This window comes from Tursiops truncatus, chromosome 3, assembly GCF_011762595.2.
Source record: "Tursiops truncatus isolate mTurTru1 chromosome 3, mTurTru1.mat.Y, whole genome shotgun sequence".
Lineage (NCBI taxonomy): Eukaryota > Metazoa > Chordata > Mammalia > Artiodactyla > Delphinidae > Tursiops > Tursiops truncatus.
This window is the reverse complement of record NC_047036.1, coordinates 65,991,136-66,006,644: the sequence shown is the minus strand read 5'-3', so window position 1 is coordinate 66,006,644 and position 15,509 is coordinate 65,991,136. Positions and strand designations below refer to the sequence as shown.

Genomic DNA, 15,509 nt, shown 5'->3' with positions numbered 1-15,509 from the left:
GTATGTTCATTACAACACACTTGAGTTTTCAATCCTTCCCTGAACATTCTGCTAGATTAAACTGGCCTTCCTGTCTCCCTTTGTTAGACTGTGTATATATATCTCCTCTATATAATACTGGAAACAATCCTTGCGAGTCTTACACTGCCATGTTTAGATCCAATCAAAATTTGTGGTTTCTGTTTCAAACTGACCTGGAACCTTTGGTGTTTGGTCTTGTTTAATCTTGGCAAAGTTTTGTTTCCTGTTTCTAAGAATGAACTATTATTAGGCTCAAAGGCTTCTTGCCCATCTAATAGTTCTTAGAAAGCCAATTGTCATTGTGTGACTGAATCTAGTAGGTTAAACATTCATTTTAAGGAAATACAGCCTGGAAGAATCCAAAAAGAAACACAAAGCAAATGTACTTGACAAAAATCACTTGTATTTAACAAAAGTCTAAAACACTCAAAAATAGTTTATAATTTTACATACTTAAAATACTAGAGAAAACCCTAGTCCCTAATACTTACTTATAAAGTGTTTCACTGTCATAAAACTTTATGAAATAACTTTTATTTAGTTTATATAAAAAAGCTCAGGGTGGAAATCAGGATACATAGATCAAATTTTCTTCTGCCAATAATCAACTACTATGTAAAATTTGTTAACCTCTGCTACAAATTTGTTTAACATTTTTTGTACAGTAAGTTAGTAGATTTTTTTTTTCATTTGCACTTATTTAGTTACTTATTTAACATCTTTTTTGGAGTATAATTGCTTTACATTGTTGTGTTAGTTTCTGCTGTATAACAAAGTGAATCAGCTATACGTATATTTATATCCCCGTATCTCCTCTCTCTTACATCTCCCTCCCACCCTCCCTATCCCACCCCTCTAGGTGGTCACAAAGCACCAAGCTGATCTCCCTGTGCTATGCGGCTGCTTCCCACTAGCTATCTATTTTACATTTGGTAGTGTATATGTGTCCATGTCACTCCCTCACTTTGTCCCAGCTTACCCTTCCCCCTCCCCATGTCCTCAAGTCCATTCTCTACCTCTGCATCTTTGTTCCTGTCCTGCCCCTAGGTTCTTCAGAACCATTTTTTTTATTTTTAATTTTTTTAGATTCCATATATATCTGTTAGCATAAGGTATTTGTTTTTCTCTTTCCGACTTACTTCACTCTGTATGACAGACTCTAGGTCCATCCACCTCACTACAAATAAATCAATTTCATTTCTTTTTAGAGCTGAGCAATATTCCATTGTATATATGTGCCACATCTTCTTTATCCATTCATCCGTCGATGGACACTTAGGTTGCTTCCATGTCCTGGCTATTGTAAACAGAGCTGCAATGAACATTGTGGTACATGACTCTTTTAGAATTATGGTTTTCTTAGGGTATATGCCCAGTAGTGGGATTGCTGGGTCATATGGTAGTTCTATTTTTAGTTTTTTAAGGAACCTCCATACTGTTCTCCATAGTGGCTGTATCAACTTACATTTCCACCAACAGTGCAAGATAGTTCCCTTTTCTCCACACCCTCTCCAGCATTTATTGTTTGTAGATTTTTTGATGATGGCCATTCTGACTGGTGTGAGGTGATACCTCATTGTAGTTTTGATTTGCATTTCTCCAGTGATTAGTATTGTTGAGCATCCTTTCATGTGTTTGCTGGCAATCTGTATAACTTCTTTGGAGAAATGTCCAGTTAGGTCTTCTGCACATTTTTTAACTGGATTGTTTTGGATTTTTTTTTTTTTTTTTTGATATTGAGCTTTATGAGCTGCTTGTATATTTTGGAGATGAATCCTTTGTCAGTTGCTTCATTTGCAAATATTTTCTCCCATTCTGAGAGTTGTCTTTTCGTCTTGTTTATGGTTTCCTCTGCTGTGCAAAAGCTTTTAAGTTTCATTAGGTCCCATTTTTTAATTTTTATTTTTATTTCCATTTCTCTAGGAGGTGGATGAAAAAGGACCTTGCTGTGATTTATGTCATAGAGTGTTCTGCCTATGTTTTCCTCTAAGAGATTTATAGTGCCTGACCTTACATTTAGGTCTTTAATCCATTTTTAGTTTATTTTTGTGTATGGTGTTAGGGAGTGTTCTACTTCATTCTTTTACATGTAGCTGTCCAGTTTTCCACTGGACAATAAGAACCACTTATTGAACAGGCGGCCTTTTCTCCATTGTATATTCTTGCCTCCTTTATCAAAAATAAGGTGACAATATGTGCATGGATTTATCTCTGGGCTTTCTATCCTGTTCCATTAATCTATATTTCCATTTTTGTGCCAGTACCATACAGTCTTGATTACTGTAGCTTTGTAGTATAGTCTGAAGTCTGGGAGCCTGATTCCTCCAGCTCCGTTTTTTTCCCTCAATATTGCTTTGGATATTTGGGGTCTTTGTGCTTCCATACAAATTGTAAAATTTCTTGTTCTAGTTCTATGAGAAATGACACTGGTAGCTTGATAGGGATTGCATTGAATCTGTAGATTGCTTTCGGTAGTATAGTCATTTTCACAATATTGATTTTTCCAATCCAAGAACATGGTATATCTAGCCATCTGTTTGTATCATATTTAATTTCTTTCATCAGTGTCTTATAGTTTTTTGCATACAGGTCTTTTGTCCCCTTAGGTAGGTTTATTCCTAGGTATTTTATTCTTTTTGCTGCAATGGTAAATGCAGATTTGTCTTTCAGATTTTTTATCATTCGTGTATAGGAATGCAAGAGATTTCTGTGCATTAATTTTGTATCCTGATACTTTACCAAAATCATTGATTAGCTCAAGTAGTTTTCTGGTAGAGTCTTTAGGATTCTCTATGTATAGTATCATGTCATCTGCAAACAGTGGCAGCTTTACTTCTTCTTTTCCAATTTGGATTCCTTTTATTTCTTTTTCTTCTCTGATTGCTGTGGCTAAAACTTCCAAAACTATGTTGAATAATAGTGGTGAGAGTGGGAATCTTGTCTTGTTCCTGATCTTAGAGGAAATGGTTTCAGTTTTTCACCATTGAGAACGATGTAGACTGTGGGTTTATCATATACAGCCTTTATTATGTTGGAGTAAGTTCCCTCTATGCCTACTTTCTGGAGCATTTTTATCATAAATGGGTGTTGAATTTGTCGAAAGATTTTCTGCATCTATTGAGATGATCATATGGTTTTTCTCCTTCAATTTGTTAATATGATTTATCACATTGATTGATTTGTGTAAAGAATCCTTGCATTCCTGGGATAAACCCCACTTGATCATGGTGTACTATCCTTGTAAGTTGCTGTTGGATTCTGTTTGCTAGTATTTTGTTTGCATCTATGTTCATCAGTGATATTGGCCTGTAGTTTTCCTTCTTTGTGACATCTTTGTCTGGTTTTGGTATCAGGGTGATGGTGGCCTCATAGAATGAGTTTGGGAGTGTTCCTCCCTCTGCTATATTTTGGAAGAGTTTGAGAAGGATAGCTGTTAGCTCTTCTGTAAATGTTTGAAAGAATTCACCTGTTAAGCCATCTGGTTCTGGGCTTTTGTTTGTTGAGAGATTTTTAATCACCATTCCAATTTCAGTGCTTGTGATTGGTCTGTTTATATTTTCTATTTCTTCCTGGTTCAGTCTCAGAAAGTTGTGCTTTTCTAAGAATTTGTCCATTTCTTCCAGGTTGTCCATTTTATTGGCATACAGTTGTTTGTAGTAATCTCTCATGATCCTCTGTATTTCTGCAGTGTCAGTTGTTACTTATCCTTTTTCTTTTCTAATTGTTGATTTGTCTTCTCCCTTTTTTCTTGATGAGTCTGGCTAATCGTTTATCATTTTTTTTATCTTCTCAAAGAACCACCTTTTAGTTTTATTCTCTTTGCAATCATTTCCTTCATTTCCTTTTCATTTATTTCTGATCTGATCTTTATGATTTCTTTCCTTCTGCTAACTTTGGGGTTTTTTGTTCTTCTTTCTCTAATTGCTTTAGGAGTAGATTAGGTTGTTTATCTGAGAGTTTTCTTGTTTCTTGAGGTAGGATTTTATTGCTATAAACTTCCCTCTTAGAACTGCTTTTGCTGCATCCCATAGGTTTTGGGTCGTTGTGTTGCCATTGTCATTTGTTTCTAGGTATTTCTTTACTTCCTCTTTGATTTCTGCAGTGACCTCTTGGTTATTTAGTAGTGTATTGTTTAGCCTCCATGTGTTTGTATTTTTTACAGTTATTTTCCTGTAATTGATATGTACTCTCATAGCGTTCTGGTCAGAAAAGATACTTGATATGATTTCAGTTTCCTTAAATTTACCAAGGCTTGACTTGTGACCCAAGGTATGATCTATCCTGGAGAATGTTCCATGAGCACTTGAGAAGAAAGTGTATTCTGTTGTTTTTGGATGGAATGTCATATAAATATCAGTTAAAGCCATCTTGTTTAATGTGTCATTTGAAGCTTGTGTTTCCTTATTTATTTTCATTTTGGTTGATCTGTCCATTGGTGAAAGTGGGGTGTTAAAGTCCCCTACTATGATTGTGTTACTGTCAATTTCCTCTTTTATGGCTGTTAGCATTTGTCTTATGTATTGAGGTGCTCCTATGTTGGGTGCATAAATATTTACTATTGTTATATCATCTTCTTGGATTGATCCTTTGATCATTATGTAGTGTCCTTCTTTGTCTCTTGCAATAGTCTTTATTTTAAATCTATTTTGTCTGATATAAGAATTGCTACTCCAGCTTTCTTTTGATTTCCATTTGCATGGAGTATCGTTTTCCACCCCCTCACTTTCAGTCTGTATGTGTCCCTAGGTCTGATGTGGGTCTCTTGTAGACAGCATATATACAGGTCTTGTTTTTGAATCCATTCAGCCAGTCTATGTCTCTTGGTTGGAGCATTTAATCCATTTACATTTGAGGTAATTATCAATATGTATGTTCCTATTACCATTTTCTTAATTGTTTTGGGTTTCTTATTGTAGGTCTTTTCCTTCCCTTGTGCTTCCTGCCTAGAGAAGTTCCATTAGCATTTGTTGTAAAGCTGGTTTGGTGGTGCTGAATTCTCTCAGCTTTTGCTTGACTGTAAAGTTTTAAATTTCTGTGTCAGATCTGAATGAGATCCTTGCTGGGTAGAGTAAACTTGGTTGTAGGTTTTTCCCTTTCATCACTTTAAATATGTCCTGCCACTCCCTTTTGGCTTGCAGAGTTTCTGCTGAAAGATCACCTGTTAACCTTATGGGGATGCCCTTGTATGTTATTTGTTGCTTTTCCCTTGTTGTTTTCAATATTTTTTCTTTGTATCTAATTTTTGATAGTTTGATTAATATGTGTCTTGTGTATTTTTCCTTGGATTTATCCTGTATGGGACTCTCTGTCATTCCTGAACTTGATTATTTCCTTTCCCATATTAGGGAAGTTTTCAACTATAATCTCTTCAAATATTTTCTCATTCCCTTTCTTTTTGTCTTCTTCTTCTGGGACCCCTATAATTCAAATGTTGGGGCATTTAATGTTGTCCTAGAAGTCTCTGAGACTTTCCTCAATTCTTTTCATTCCTTTTTCTTTATTCTGCTCTGTGGTAGTTATTTCCATTATTTTATGTTTCGGGTCACTTATCCATTCTTCTGCCTCAGTTATTCTGCAATTGATTCTTTCTAGAGAATTTTCAATTTCACTTATTGTGTTGTTCACCATTGTTTGTTTGCTCTTTAGTTCTTCTAGGTCCTTGTTAAATATTTCTTGTATTTTCATCATTCTATTTCCAAGATTTTGGATATCTTTACTATCATTATTCTGAATTCTTTTTCAGGTAGACTGCCTATTTCCTCTTCATTTGTTTGGTCTGGTGGGTCTTTAACTTGCTCCTTCATCTGCTGTGTATGTCTCTGTCTTCTCATTTTGCATAACTTACTGTCTTTGGGGTCTCCTTTTCGCAGGCTGTAAGTTCATAGTTCCCGTTGTTTTTTGTGTCTGCCCCCAGTGGTTAAGGTTGGTTCAGTGGGTTGTGTAGGCTTCCCGGTGGAGGGGACTGGTGCCTGTGTTCTGGTGGATGAGGTTGGATCTTGTCTTTCTGGTGGGTGGGACCACATCTGGTGGTGTGATTTGGGGTCTGTGGACTTATTATTTGGACATAATAAGTCTGTGGACTTATTATGATTTTAGGCAGCCTCTCTGTTAATGGGTGGGGTTGTGTTCCTGTCTTGTTAGTTGTTTGGTATGGGGTGTCTAGCACTGGAGCTTGCTGGTCATTGAGTGGAGCTGGGTCCTAGTGTTGAGTTGGAGATCTCTGGGAGCACTCTCACCAATTGATATTACATGGGGCTCAGAAATCTCTGGTGGTCCCATGTCCTGAACTTGCCTCTCCCACCTCAGAGGCTCAGGCCTGACAGCCAGCTGGAGCACCAAGACCCTGTCAGCCACATGGTTAGAGTTTGTCCTGTGGTTGTGGCTGCTGAAGTCCCTTCAGGAGCTCCCTGGCACCACGGGCATTCTGTGCATGTACCCGCAGGTGTTGGAATGGGGGATCATCCCCTGCCACACAGTTGGGACCCATCAGGACATTTTTTTTTTGTACCATAATTCTTTATTGAAAAGACTCGTCCAATTTTTCCAATTTCTTCCAACATGGGAAGAAAGCAGAGGTGGTCCCTTTGGTAAAGCTCACAGAAAGTGTAAAGATGGCACAAATGTGAATGCACGGCATTATTCATCATGGAAAGTCATCCCCATTAGCCGTAGGAAGCCAGCCTGAGGCTTCATGCTTATTGTCACTGTCTCCCAGGGTGTGCTTGTCAAAGGTACATACTGTGATGCCAGATTCCTGAACCCCTGTCTTACACAAGTTTATTATATAATCATTCATTTTTAAAATGGATTTCATCTGCTTGAAATGAGTCTCAAGGAAGTCAAACAAATGGGTGTCACTCTTGTCTGTAGCCAGTTTTGTAGTTCCAGCAATAATAGATTCACACATTGTCTGGGTGTTATGCACAGTCCATTGTGATCAACCTGCTCTCCCATCATCAGGGCTGGCTTTATTGATATCTTGAGGCAAATGTGTCCACTTTTTGGTTCTGCAGTCCTGTGGTGCTTTGGGGCACCTGCAAGGAGGATGTGGTCACAATGGCAGGTAACTGAGAAGAGGTGGCTGCTGCTTAATCTGGGAGGTGTGGGCCCTTGGGGCAATTTGCAGAGAATGTAGTGGTAAAATGGGAGCATGGCTTGGAGTAGCTGATCAGGAGCAAGATCTAGGTTCCAGACACATACACTTGAAGAAGGAAACTACAGTCATCCTAGGCGTTTAGCATCTGTCAACTCACTAAATTTTTATGCTGTAGTTTCAATTGTCAGAAGACAATAATAGACTTCGTCTTCTGGTCATGATAGGGTACAAGAACCAAATAAATCCTTTCTTCTTAAACAATCAGAGAACATGACAAAACATGTGAAACAATAATTTTAAGACATTGGACAACAGGAATCAACATACCATTATCCCAGAGAAGGGCAAGAAAGGGGAGAGCTTATTTCCTGGAGGTAGTTTACAGGTTACAGCACAGTACAATGTGCAATGTGCAAAGCATGTTGGTTTCACTGAGTTCAGGAGATAGAGATCAGAGTTTAGGAAAGCCAAGGAGTTAGAATTCATGCAACAGAGTTAGTAGAGGAAGGAACTGCACAGAGAGAAAGCTCTGGATCTGCAGAAGGGTCCCCTTGAGTCTTAGGCTGAGGACCAATCTATATAGCCATGGAAGGAAAACAAGATTCTAATTGTAAGGAAGCATGAGACAACCAAAATTAAGGGACATTCTATGAAATAACATGCCTGTATTTTTCAAAGAGTCAAGGTCAAGAAAATGAAAGGAAGAGTGAAGAACTATTCGAGATGGAAGAAGTCTATAAAGAGATATAACAACTAAATGCAATGAATGATCCTGAACTGGATCCTGGAGCTCTGTGATGGTAAAAGGAAAAGTGGCAGGTGATACAGTCTCCTGGCACAAAGAGCCAACCATTCACCACTAGATTATCAATGACAAAAAGGCAGGAAGCATGTCAATCTTGTTCACTACTATATACCTGGTGACTAGCACCCCAAATGCTTTACATATATGTATAGGTCCTCAAGAAATAGTTTCTAAAATAAAGAATGAACAGCATATGTGAATGAATAGCATGTTATTGGCAGATTTTTAGATCTCTTGGTTGCCATTCCCATTTTCTGAACTTGGTTGGTCTCTCAGCCAGTTGTCATTTCCATGTCTTGAGCTGCTTGGTTCCCATAGAATTACAAGTGGGGAGAGTGTGTACTTGACCATTGCTACTCCTGCCACAGCCCTCTGCTTTCTCTCCCCCTAATGACTAAGCTTCTGACTTTCTTGCTCATAGTCACCCATGGACACACCCATAAGACTAAGAAATTCAATACAGTTCACAACCAGAAGAAAGTTCATTATCCCAAAAATAGCTGAGGTTTTTTCCATTGAGCCACTCTAGTTGCCATTCCTCCAAATTCCAATGCCTGCACTTTTCACAGCCTTAGCCTGAAGAGCTGCATAATGACTTTTTTTTTGTTTGTTAAACAATAAGCCAGTTTGTTGGTACCTGATAAGGGCTACTGTTTCCTATAGCTGGTGGGACCATTTTGATTAATCTTAGTATCCTCTACCAGCACTGAACAGAGTGTCTTATACATGGTAGGCTCTTTTATTTATTTATTTTTTTCATATTTTAAAATAGACTTCATTTTTAGAGCAGTCATATGTTCACAACAAAATTGAGTGGAATATACAAAGAATTCCTTTTTATCCACTGAACCTACATGTTCAACCTCCCCCCACTATCCTCCCGCATATCCCCCACCAGAGTGGTACATTTTGTCATGGTACACTCTTTTTTTTTTTTTTGAATTAATTAATTTATTTTTGGCTGCGTTGGGTCTTCATCGTTGCTTGTGGGCTTTCTCTAGTTGCGGTGAGCGGGGGCTACTCTTCCTTGTGGTGCATGGGCTCCTCATTGCAGTGGCTTCTCTTGTTGGGGAGCATGGGCTCTAGGCACGCGGGCTTCAGTAGTTGTGGCTCACGGGCTCTAGAGCGCAGGCTCAGTAGTTGTGACACACAGGCTTAGTTGCTCCGTGGCATCTTCCCAGGCCAGGGATCGAACCCGTGTCCCCTGCATTGGCAGACAGATTCTTAACCACTGCGCCACCAGGGAAGCCCAAAGTACACTCTTGATTATAAACACACACACACACACACACACACACACACACACACACACACGCACACACGCACGCACACACACACACACACACACACACACACAGAGAATACATTTACTGTCCATGCATCACACTTCATAATAAAGACATTAATTGATCTTGTAGGTTTCGTGTCTGCAAAACAGAAGGTGGCTGGGGTTGATTAATGGAAGCCTTCACTATGCTTTATTTAATTGTGCTATGGTAAAGGAGTCTGTATCTCCAAGCGAACAGACAATTTATGCTTCATTAAATTCTCCTCTCGTCTTTGCACTTCAGGTACTTCGATTAGATGGCAGCTCTACTTTGAATGGCTCATTCAAGCATGACAAGATGCCAGTGAATATCTGGAGAAGCAATAGAATTAAAAGCACCCTTTACATCTGGAAGACACTACCTCTCACTTCTTATAACACTCAGTTGAACCCAGTAGTTCATAAATATTCATGAGTCTGAAAAAAAATACCTTAGATAAATGAACAAACACCACAGAATTTCTTGATGGGAGGCTCAACTAATGCTTCAAAATTAGAAAGTTATTTTTACAGAAGTGAAATGTTTGCCTCATCTGGCACATTTGAGAACAAGGTGGCTTAGAAATCTATTGATTTTTAATTACAGTATGCATAGAATATTAACCCTTCAGTGATTAAGTATGATCCACTAACATATAAAGCCTGCAATATGTAAAGTCTGAAGACTTTCTGTTTTCTGAAATTGAATGATACATTGTATATTTGAATATTTTCTTTGAAATAAGTTTAATTTCAGTCCAAATATGAGCTATGTTTTAACTTTCATATATTGACTTGAATTTACAACAATAAGAAAGGTTTAAATATGTGGGGATAAAATTTTATATAAGTTCCTTTATCATCTTCATAGAGAACCGGATAGCCTGTAATTTTATCAGTGAAAAACTGAGAATCTTAAACTTGTTTCTCTTTGAAGACAAATAATAAAAGTATTACTGGTTCCTTTCAAAGTAAAAGCTTACAATATATTTAAGTTGTTTATATTCATGAGCCAACAAAGTCATGTAAAATGATTCTTCCAACTCTTTTCATTTCAGCAGACATAATCTTTAACCAAAATGTAGCCTTTATAACTGGATGTTCGTGCTCCTTTAAAAAAAAAAAGTTGCCATCTTCTCTGGGATTTCTGCATCACTTTCCATAGTGTCTGATAAAATGCCTTCCTTACTTTATTCTCCAACTTGCTGACATCCAAATGCCTTGGAAATAGAGCTAGGAGCTATTGCACTCTCTTTGCATTTATATTTTCTCTTTCCTGATGGAAACCAGGGGCTTTTAAAAGCAGCTTAATCACATTTCTCAGAGGTACAGGTTAATTCCAGAAGAAATTCAATGGAAATATGGAGACTTTCAGAGAAAAAAACGGAAAAAGCCAGAGACCAACAGAGATGGATATCAGTGATGTTCACGAGTTGAGCCCTACATGATGGATTTAATTATTCAGCAGCAACCTTACAATTTCACTGTCTTCCCTCTATGGCTGGGCAAATATTTTTTACGAAAATTGCCTTTTTAGTTTATTTACTATCTTCATGCCAAGAAGTCCTTTGAACTACTGCTGGTATTTGTCTCACCAAGACTCATCTCTTTCACTGGAGCCATGGCTCTCCCCCTTCCTGCCCCCACGCATACTTTCCTTAAACAAACATCCTTTAAAAAAAATAAATAAGCAAAGAAAATCTCTGCTCTCCATTTTTGTTTGACTTCCCACATATTGCTTTTAACTGTTCCCCAAACACAGATGGAAGACCTGTTTGGACTCTTCCACTGATGGCTTTTTCCAAGATCTCCCCTTTTTAAATATTATGATTTATTCTCCTGAAAAGAAATTGTCCCTTTCAGCGGTTTTCCCCCTCCCCAGGAATTGGTTATTTGTAACTTGCCATTTTGGAAGTAATAGCTCTCTGGGGACAAAGTGTACAAGGATGGAATGGCCAAGTGTATGGTTAAGAAACTTCACAATTTATGTTTCTCTCATTTGGCATCTCCTGAGTAAAGAGAAAGGGCTGAAGATGGAAGGAGACAAACCCACCAATAACCTCTGGTTGAAGGAAGGACACATACATGAAGAGGAAAAAAATGATTCCTTCACTTCTTTATCACCCCAAATTTTCTTGCTTTGCCACTGAGCCAGGAAGGGTGTGGCCACTGTGCTCTCAGGTGTGGGATTATTTCAGAGCACAGTTTGACCTTGTGCATGCAGGCATGTAGTAAGGACACTGTCAATTCACAATGACTCTTGGAAACCAAGATTGTTCTTCGCTGCGTGTGTGGGGAGGGCGGGGGTTGGGGGTAGGCAGACTTCTCTTTGTCACACAGAGCAAATACTTCCAACATGAGACCATATAAAAATCTATCTAGCATGATTTCAAAATGATATAAGGTTTTACTTAGAAAAGGAGAAGTATAATGTACAGGAAGAAGTACTCAAGAGATTATCGGGAACCTAAAAATTGGTAAGAGTCTTGCACTTTGGATCTGTCACTATTAACCTCACCTGTCTTTATAAAATAAAAAGTTTCCTTAGAATCAGCTGTAGGTTTCCTTCTAATGTTAATATGTCAACAGATAGATACATAGGTCTACCTATATAAAGAGATAACTATTATATGTTGAGATATATATATAGAATTATATATAGGATAAGAATTATATATAATAGAGATTTCTATATATATAATAGAGATAGCTACACACATACATATATGTATGTATATATATATATATATAGAGAGAGAGAGAGAGAGAGAGAGAGAGATGATCAATAAATCAAGTTTCACAGGATATAGTTTCTTGAATTAGCTTTCTACACACATGTGTGTGTGCAAGTATGTGTACCCTGTATTAGTGCGATTGTTCACCAAATATTTTTAGATTTCCTTCTTGTACACACAAGGTAGGACAGCATTTCCCCGTCCCTTTGAAGTGAGATGACACCATGTGACTTGCTTGGCCGGTGAAACGTGAGCAGAAGTGGTATGTTTCACGCCCAGGTGGAAATTTTGAGAGCCAGTGTTCACCTCATCATATTCCCTTCCAGCGGCTGTGGCAGCCGTAGAAGCATATAATGACACCAGGTCTCTGTCAGTCTGGCTTCCTGAGTGATCTGGAAGCAGACACTCCCAGCAGCCTGTGTTGGACATGCAGTGTCAGCAAGAAATGCATTTTTGCCTGACAAAACCACTGAGATATAAGTATTGTTTGTTACCACAGCATAACTTAGTCCAGAGGTTGGCATACTTTTTTGGTAAAAGGCCAGATAGCAAATATTCCACTTTTTATTTTTCTTAACAAGCCTTTAAAACAATTCTTAGTTCCAGACTACACAAAAATAAGCTGCAAACCAGATTTGGCCCTAGTTTTCCAATGCCCTTACCTAGCCTATGTTAAGTGTAAAAGGCATTTACTTCTCTCGGCATCAGTTTCTTCAACTGTAAAATAGAATACAACTGTCCTAATTATCCTCTCAGAGTTTCCTTAAGAGTAAAAAGAAGAAATGGAGAGGGGTTTATTTAGAAAAAAGTAGTATTTACACTATACAAAATGCTATTATTTCAATGAAAAGATTCAAAGTAAAACTTCCAAACAAAAATAGTTAAAAAGAAATAAGTTTTCTCCATTGTATCCTCTTTATTTTCATGTAGTTAACCTCTTTCAAATGGAGCCCTTTTGTACGGTGTGTTTTACACTTCCCCACGTGTGTTTTACAGAGCACTGGTCTGCTAAGATGCTACACACAGACACACACACACACACACACACACACACACACACAGAGACACACACACACACAGGTTCTTCGGATAAATAAATTTAGGCAATCCTACATCCTGTGTCCATGGAATACTTATTATCCATAGAGTATTTACTATCCATGGAATACATATGACCTATCAATATCCAATGGAATTTCTATTCAGCCCAGCACACTCTGGGCAGCCTTACAATGCCTGTTAGTTCGTACTGAGCTCCTTGAAGTTAAGTCAGGGATTCCCCAACCCCCGGGCCATGGACTGGTACTGGTCCGTGGCCTGTTGGAATGGGGCTGCGCAGCAGGAGGCGAGCGGCGGCAAGCAAGGGAAGCTTCATCTGCCGCTCCCCATGGCTCCCCATCTCTCCCCATCGCTAGCATTACTGCCTGAACCATCCCCCTCCCCCATCCGTGGAACAATTGTCTTCCAGGAAACCGGTCTCTGGTTCCAAAAAGGTTAGGGACCGCTGAGTTAAATCATTGCTAGTATGACTGGTCAAAGCCTGAACTTATCCTGCTTCCCCAAGTTCTATGTTTCCCCAGCCTTATGGTTGAGATCTAGGTTTACAACATCTCTGGACAATTTGCATGCCACACTTGGGCTTGAACACCAGTTGTTGGCTATGGTAAAAATTAATTTCATGCTAAAGTCCAAAACTGCAACAAATGCAAGTTATCTTGGCTTTAAAAGAAACACTCAAGAGAAAGTGCTGGATGGGAGAGGAAGAGGAAAATTTTTGATTATTTGAGTTTTTATCTTTCCAGACAAATTATTTTATAAGAATCAAGAGAATCTGCAGTAGCACTTTCTGAAGAACTTCAGGCTTTTAAAAGCAGAGCTCTACAGAGATCTTGTCATCTGAGATTGACACCGGGTTGTTTCACTCTCTTGTGTGATAATCATCTTTATTTACTATGTTATTCAAACCTAATTCAGCATGCGGCCCTAGAATGAATAAGGAATAGTTCCCATTTAGAATGGCATTAGAATGTTTTAAGTTAGCAAATCCAAGAAAGGGAGAATCGTGAGACAATAAAGAAATTTAAAGCTAAATTAAATATGCTTCAGATATACCATCTCTCTCTCTATATTATATATATATATTCATACATATATATACACATAATTTTATTATGTGACTGCAAAGAAACTTCAGAAATGTGTTAGTTATGCCAGAATAGATATTTCTACTTCAATTTTCATAGAATTATAGAATGTTACACACACGATGATTTTGGTAATTTTCCACAAGATACAACAGGGGAAAAAACGTGTTAGAGTATAAGGTTCATGGTAGTAAGTAGGGGTCTATCCCATGAAAAGAAATTGCCTCCAAATGATACAATGTGGAGTTCTTCATGCATCCCAATCTTTCCTGCACTGAATCAAAGTGCCAGGGTAATGGAAACTGGATTTGAAAGACCTGAACTCAAGTAAGAATTTTCCAACAAGTAATAGTGTGATGGGAGGAAAGTAACATAACCACTCTGAATTCTACTTATTCACCTAAAAATGCAGATAATGATCTCTCTCTCCCTGAGTCTGTTGCGAAGGTACTTCTAGATAATGTATACGGAAGTGTCTACATTGTTTTATTGGCATGTGTTACATTATGTGCTTAATAAATATAGATATGAATCTGGGTCAGTTCATATGTTTGAACCAAATTATCAATGATGTAAAATGCACAGATCCAACTTCCCCTTTCAAACCAAGACTATCGGGCAGGTGCTAAGGGGTGAAAATGTGTTTCCTAGCTGTGCTTGAGCTGCAAAAATTAACAGAAAGCCAGACTTAAAACAAACTTAAACTGTAATAAAAAATGTATTTTTTCCTTCAAGATGAAGTTCAAGGTAGTGTGGCCTTCAGGGCTGGTGGATTTAGCAACTTAAGAATGTCATCAGCGCTTCCCTGGTGGCGCAGTGGTTGAGAGTCTGCCTGCTGATGCATGGGACACGGGTTCGTGCCCCGGTCCGGGAAGATCCCACATGCCGCGGAGCGGCTGGTCCCGTGAGCCATGGCCGCTGAGCCTGCGCGTCCGGAGCCTGTGCTCCGCAACGGGAGAGGCCACTACAGTAAGAGGCCCGCATACCGCAAAAAAAAAAAAAAAAAAGAATGTCATCAAACATCCAGGTTCTTTCTCGTTCTTCTATCTTGTCCACAGTATTAACTTCATCCCACATCTCTTTCTCCAGTGGGAGTAAAGGCAGCTCCTCTCAACTGTAAGTCCCTCCATTGAGTCTGACTGGGCCAACTTAGGTCACTCATTCTTCAGCAAATGACAGCCAGGGGAATGCTGTATTCTGATTGGTTTAAGCACTGGTTCCTCAAGAAATGCTGGCAAGGAAGATGGGATTATTATAATTGGCTTAGTCAAATCAGAACCTGCCTCCAGAATTAGGGTCAGCTCCCAAACCACATGGCTGCTGCATGTAAGAGGGTCAATTACACTATCCCTGTAACCAGCTTTTTCTAAAAGACCTATATCGTTTTTTGATTAGCTTGATA

At 38.6% G+C, this 15,509-nt stretch overlaps 1 protein-coding gene across 2 annotated transcripts in view; it reads right to left on the bottom strand.

The window, feature by feature from the left end:
* The window catches only part of XRCC4 (X-ray repair cross complementing 4), a 389,471-nt gene that overhangs the window by 57,147 nt on the left and 316,815 nt on the right, over positions 1–15,509 (bottom strand). The window contains exon 8 of one of the 2 annotated variants that reach the window (XM_073802272.1): positions 8,882–9,126. The exons of the other annotated variant lie outside the window; for it this stretch is intronic. Within the exon in view, the coding sequence (XP_073658373.1) occupies positions 9,078–9,126 (49 nt within the window). The 3' untranslated portion in view covers positions 8,882–9,077. Of the gene's footprint in view, positions 1–8,881; positions 9,127–15,509 lie in introns of those variants that run through there. 2 annotated transcript variants of the gene reach the window in all.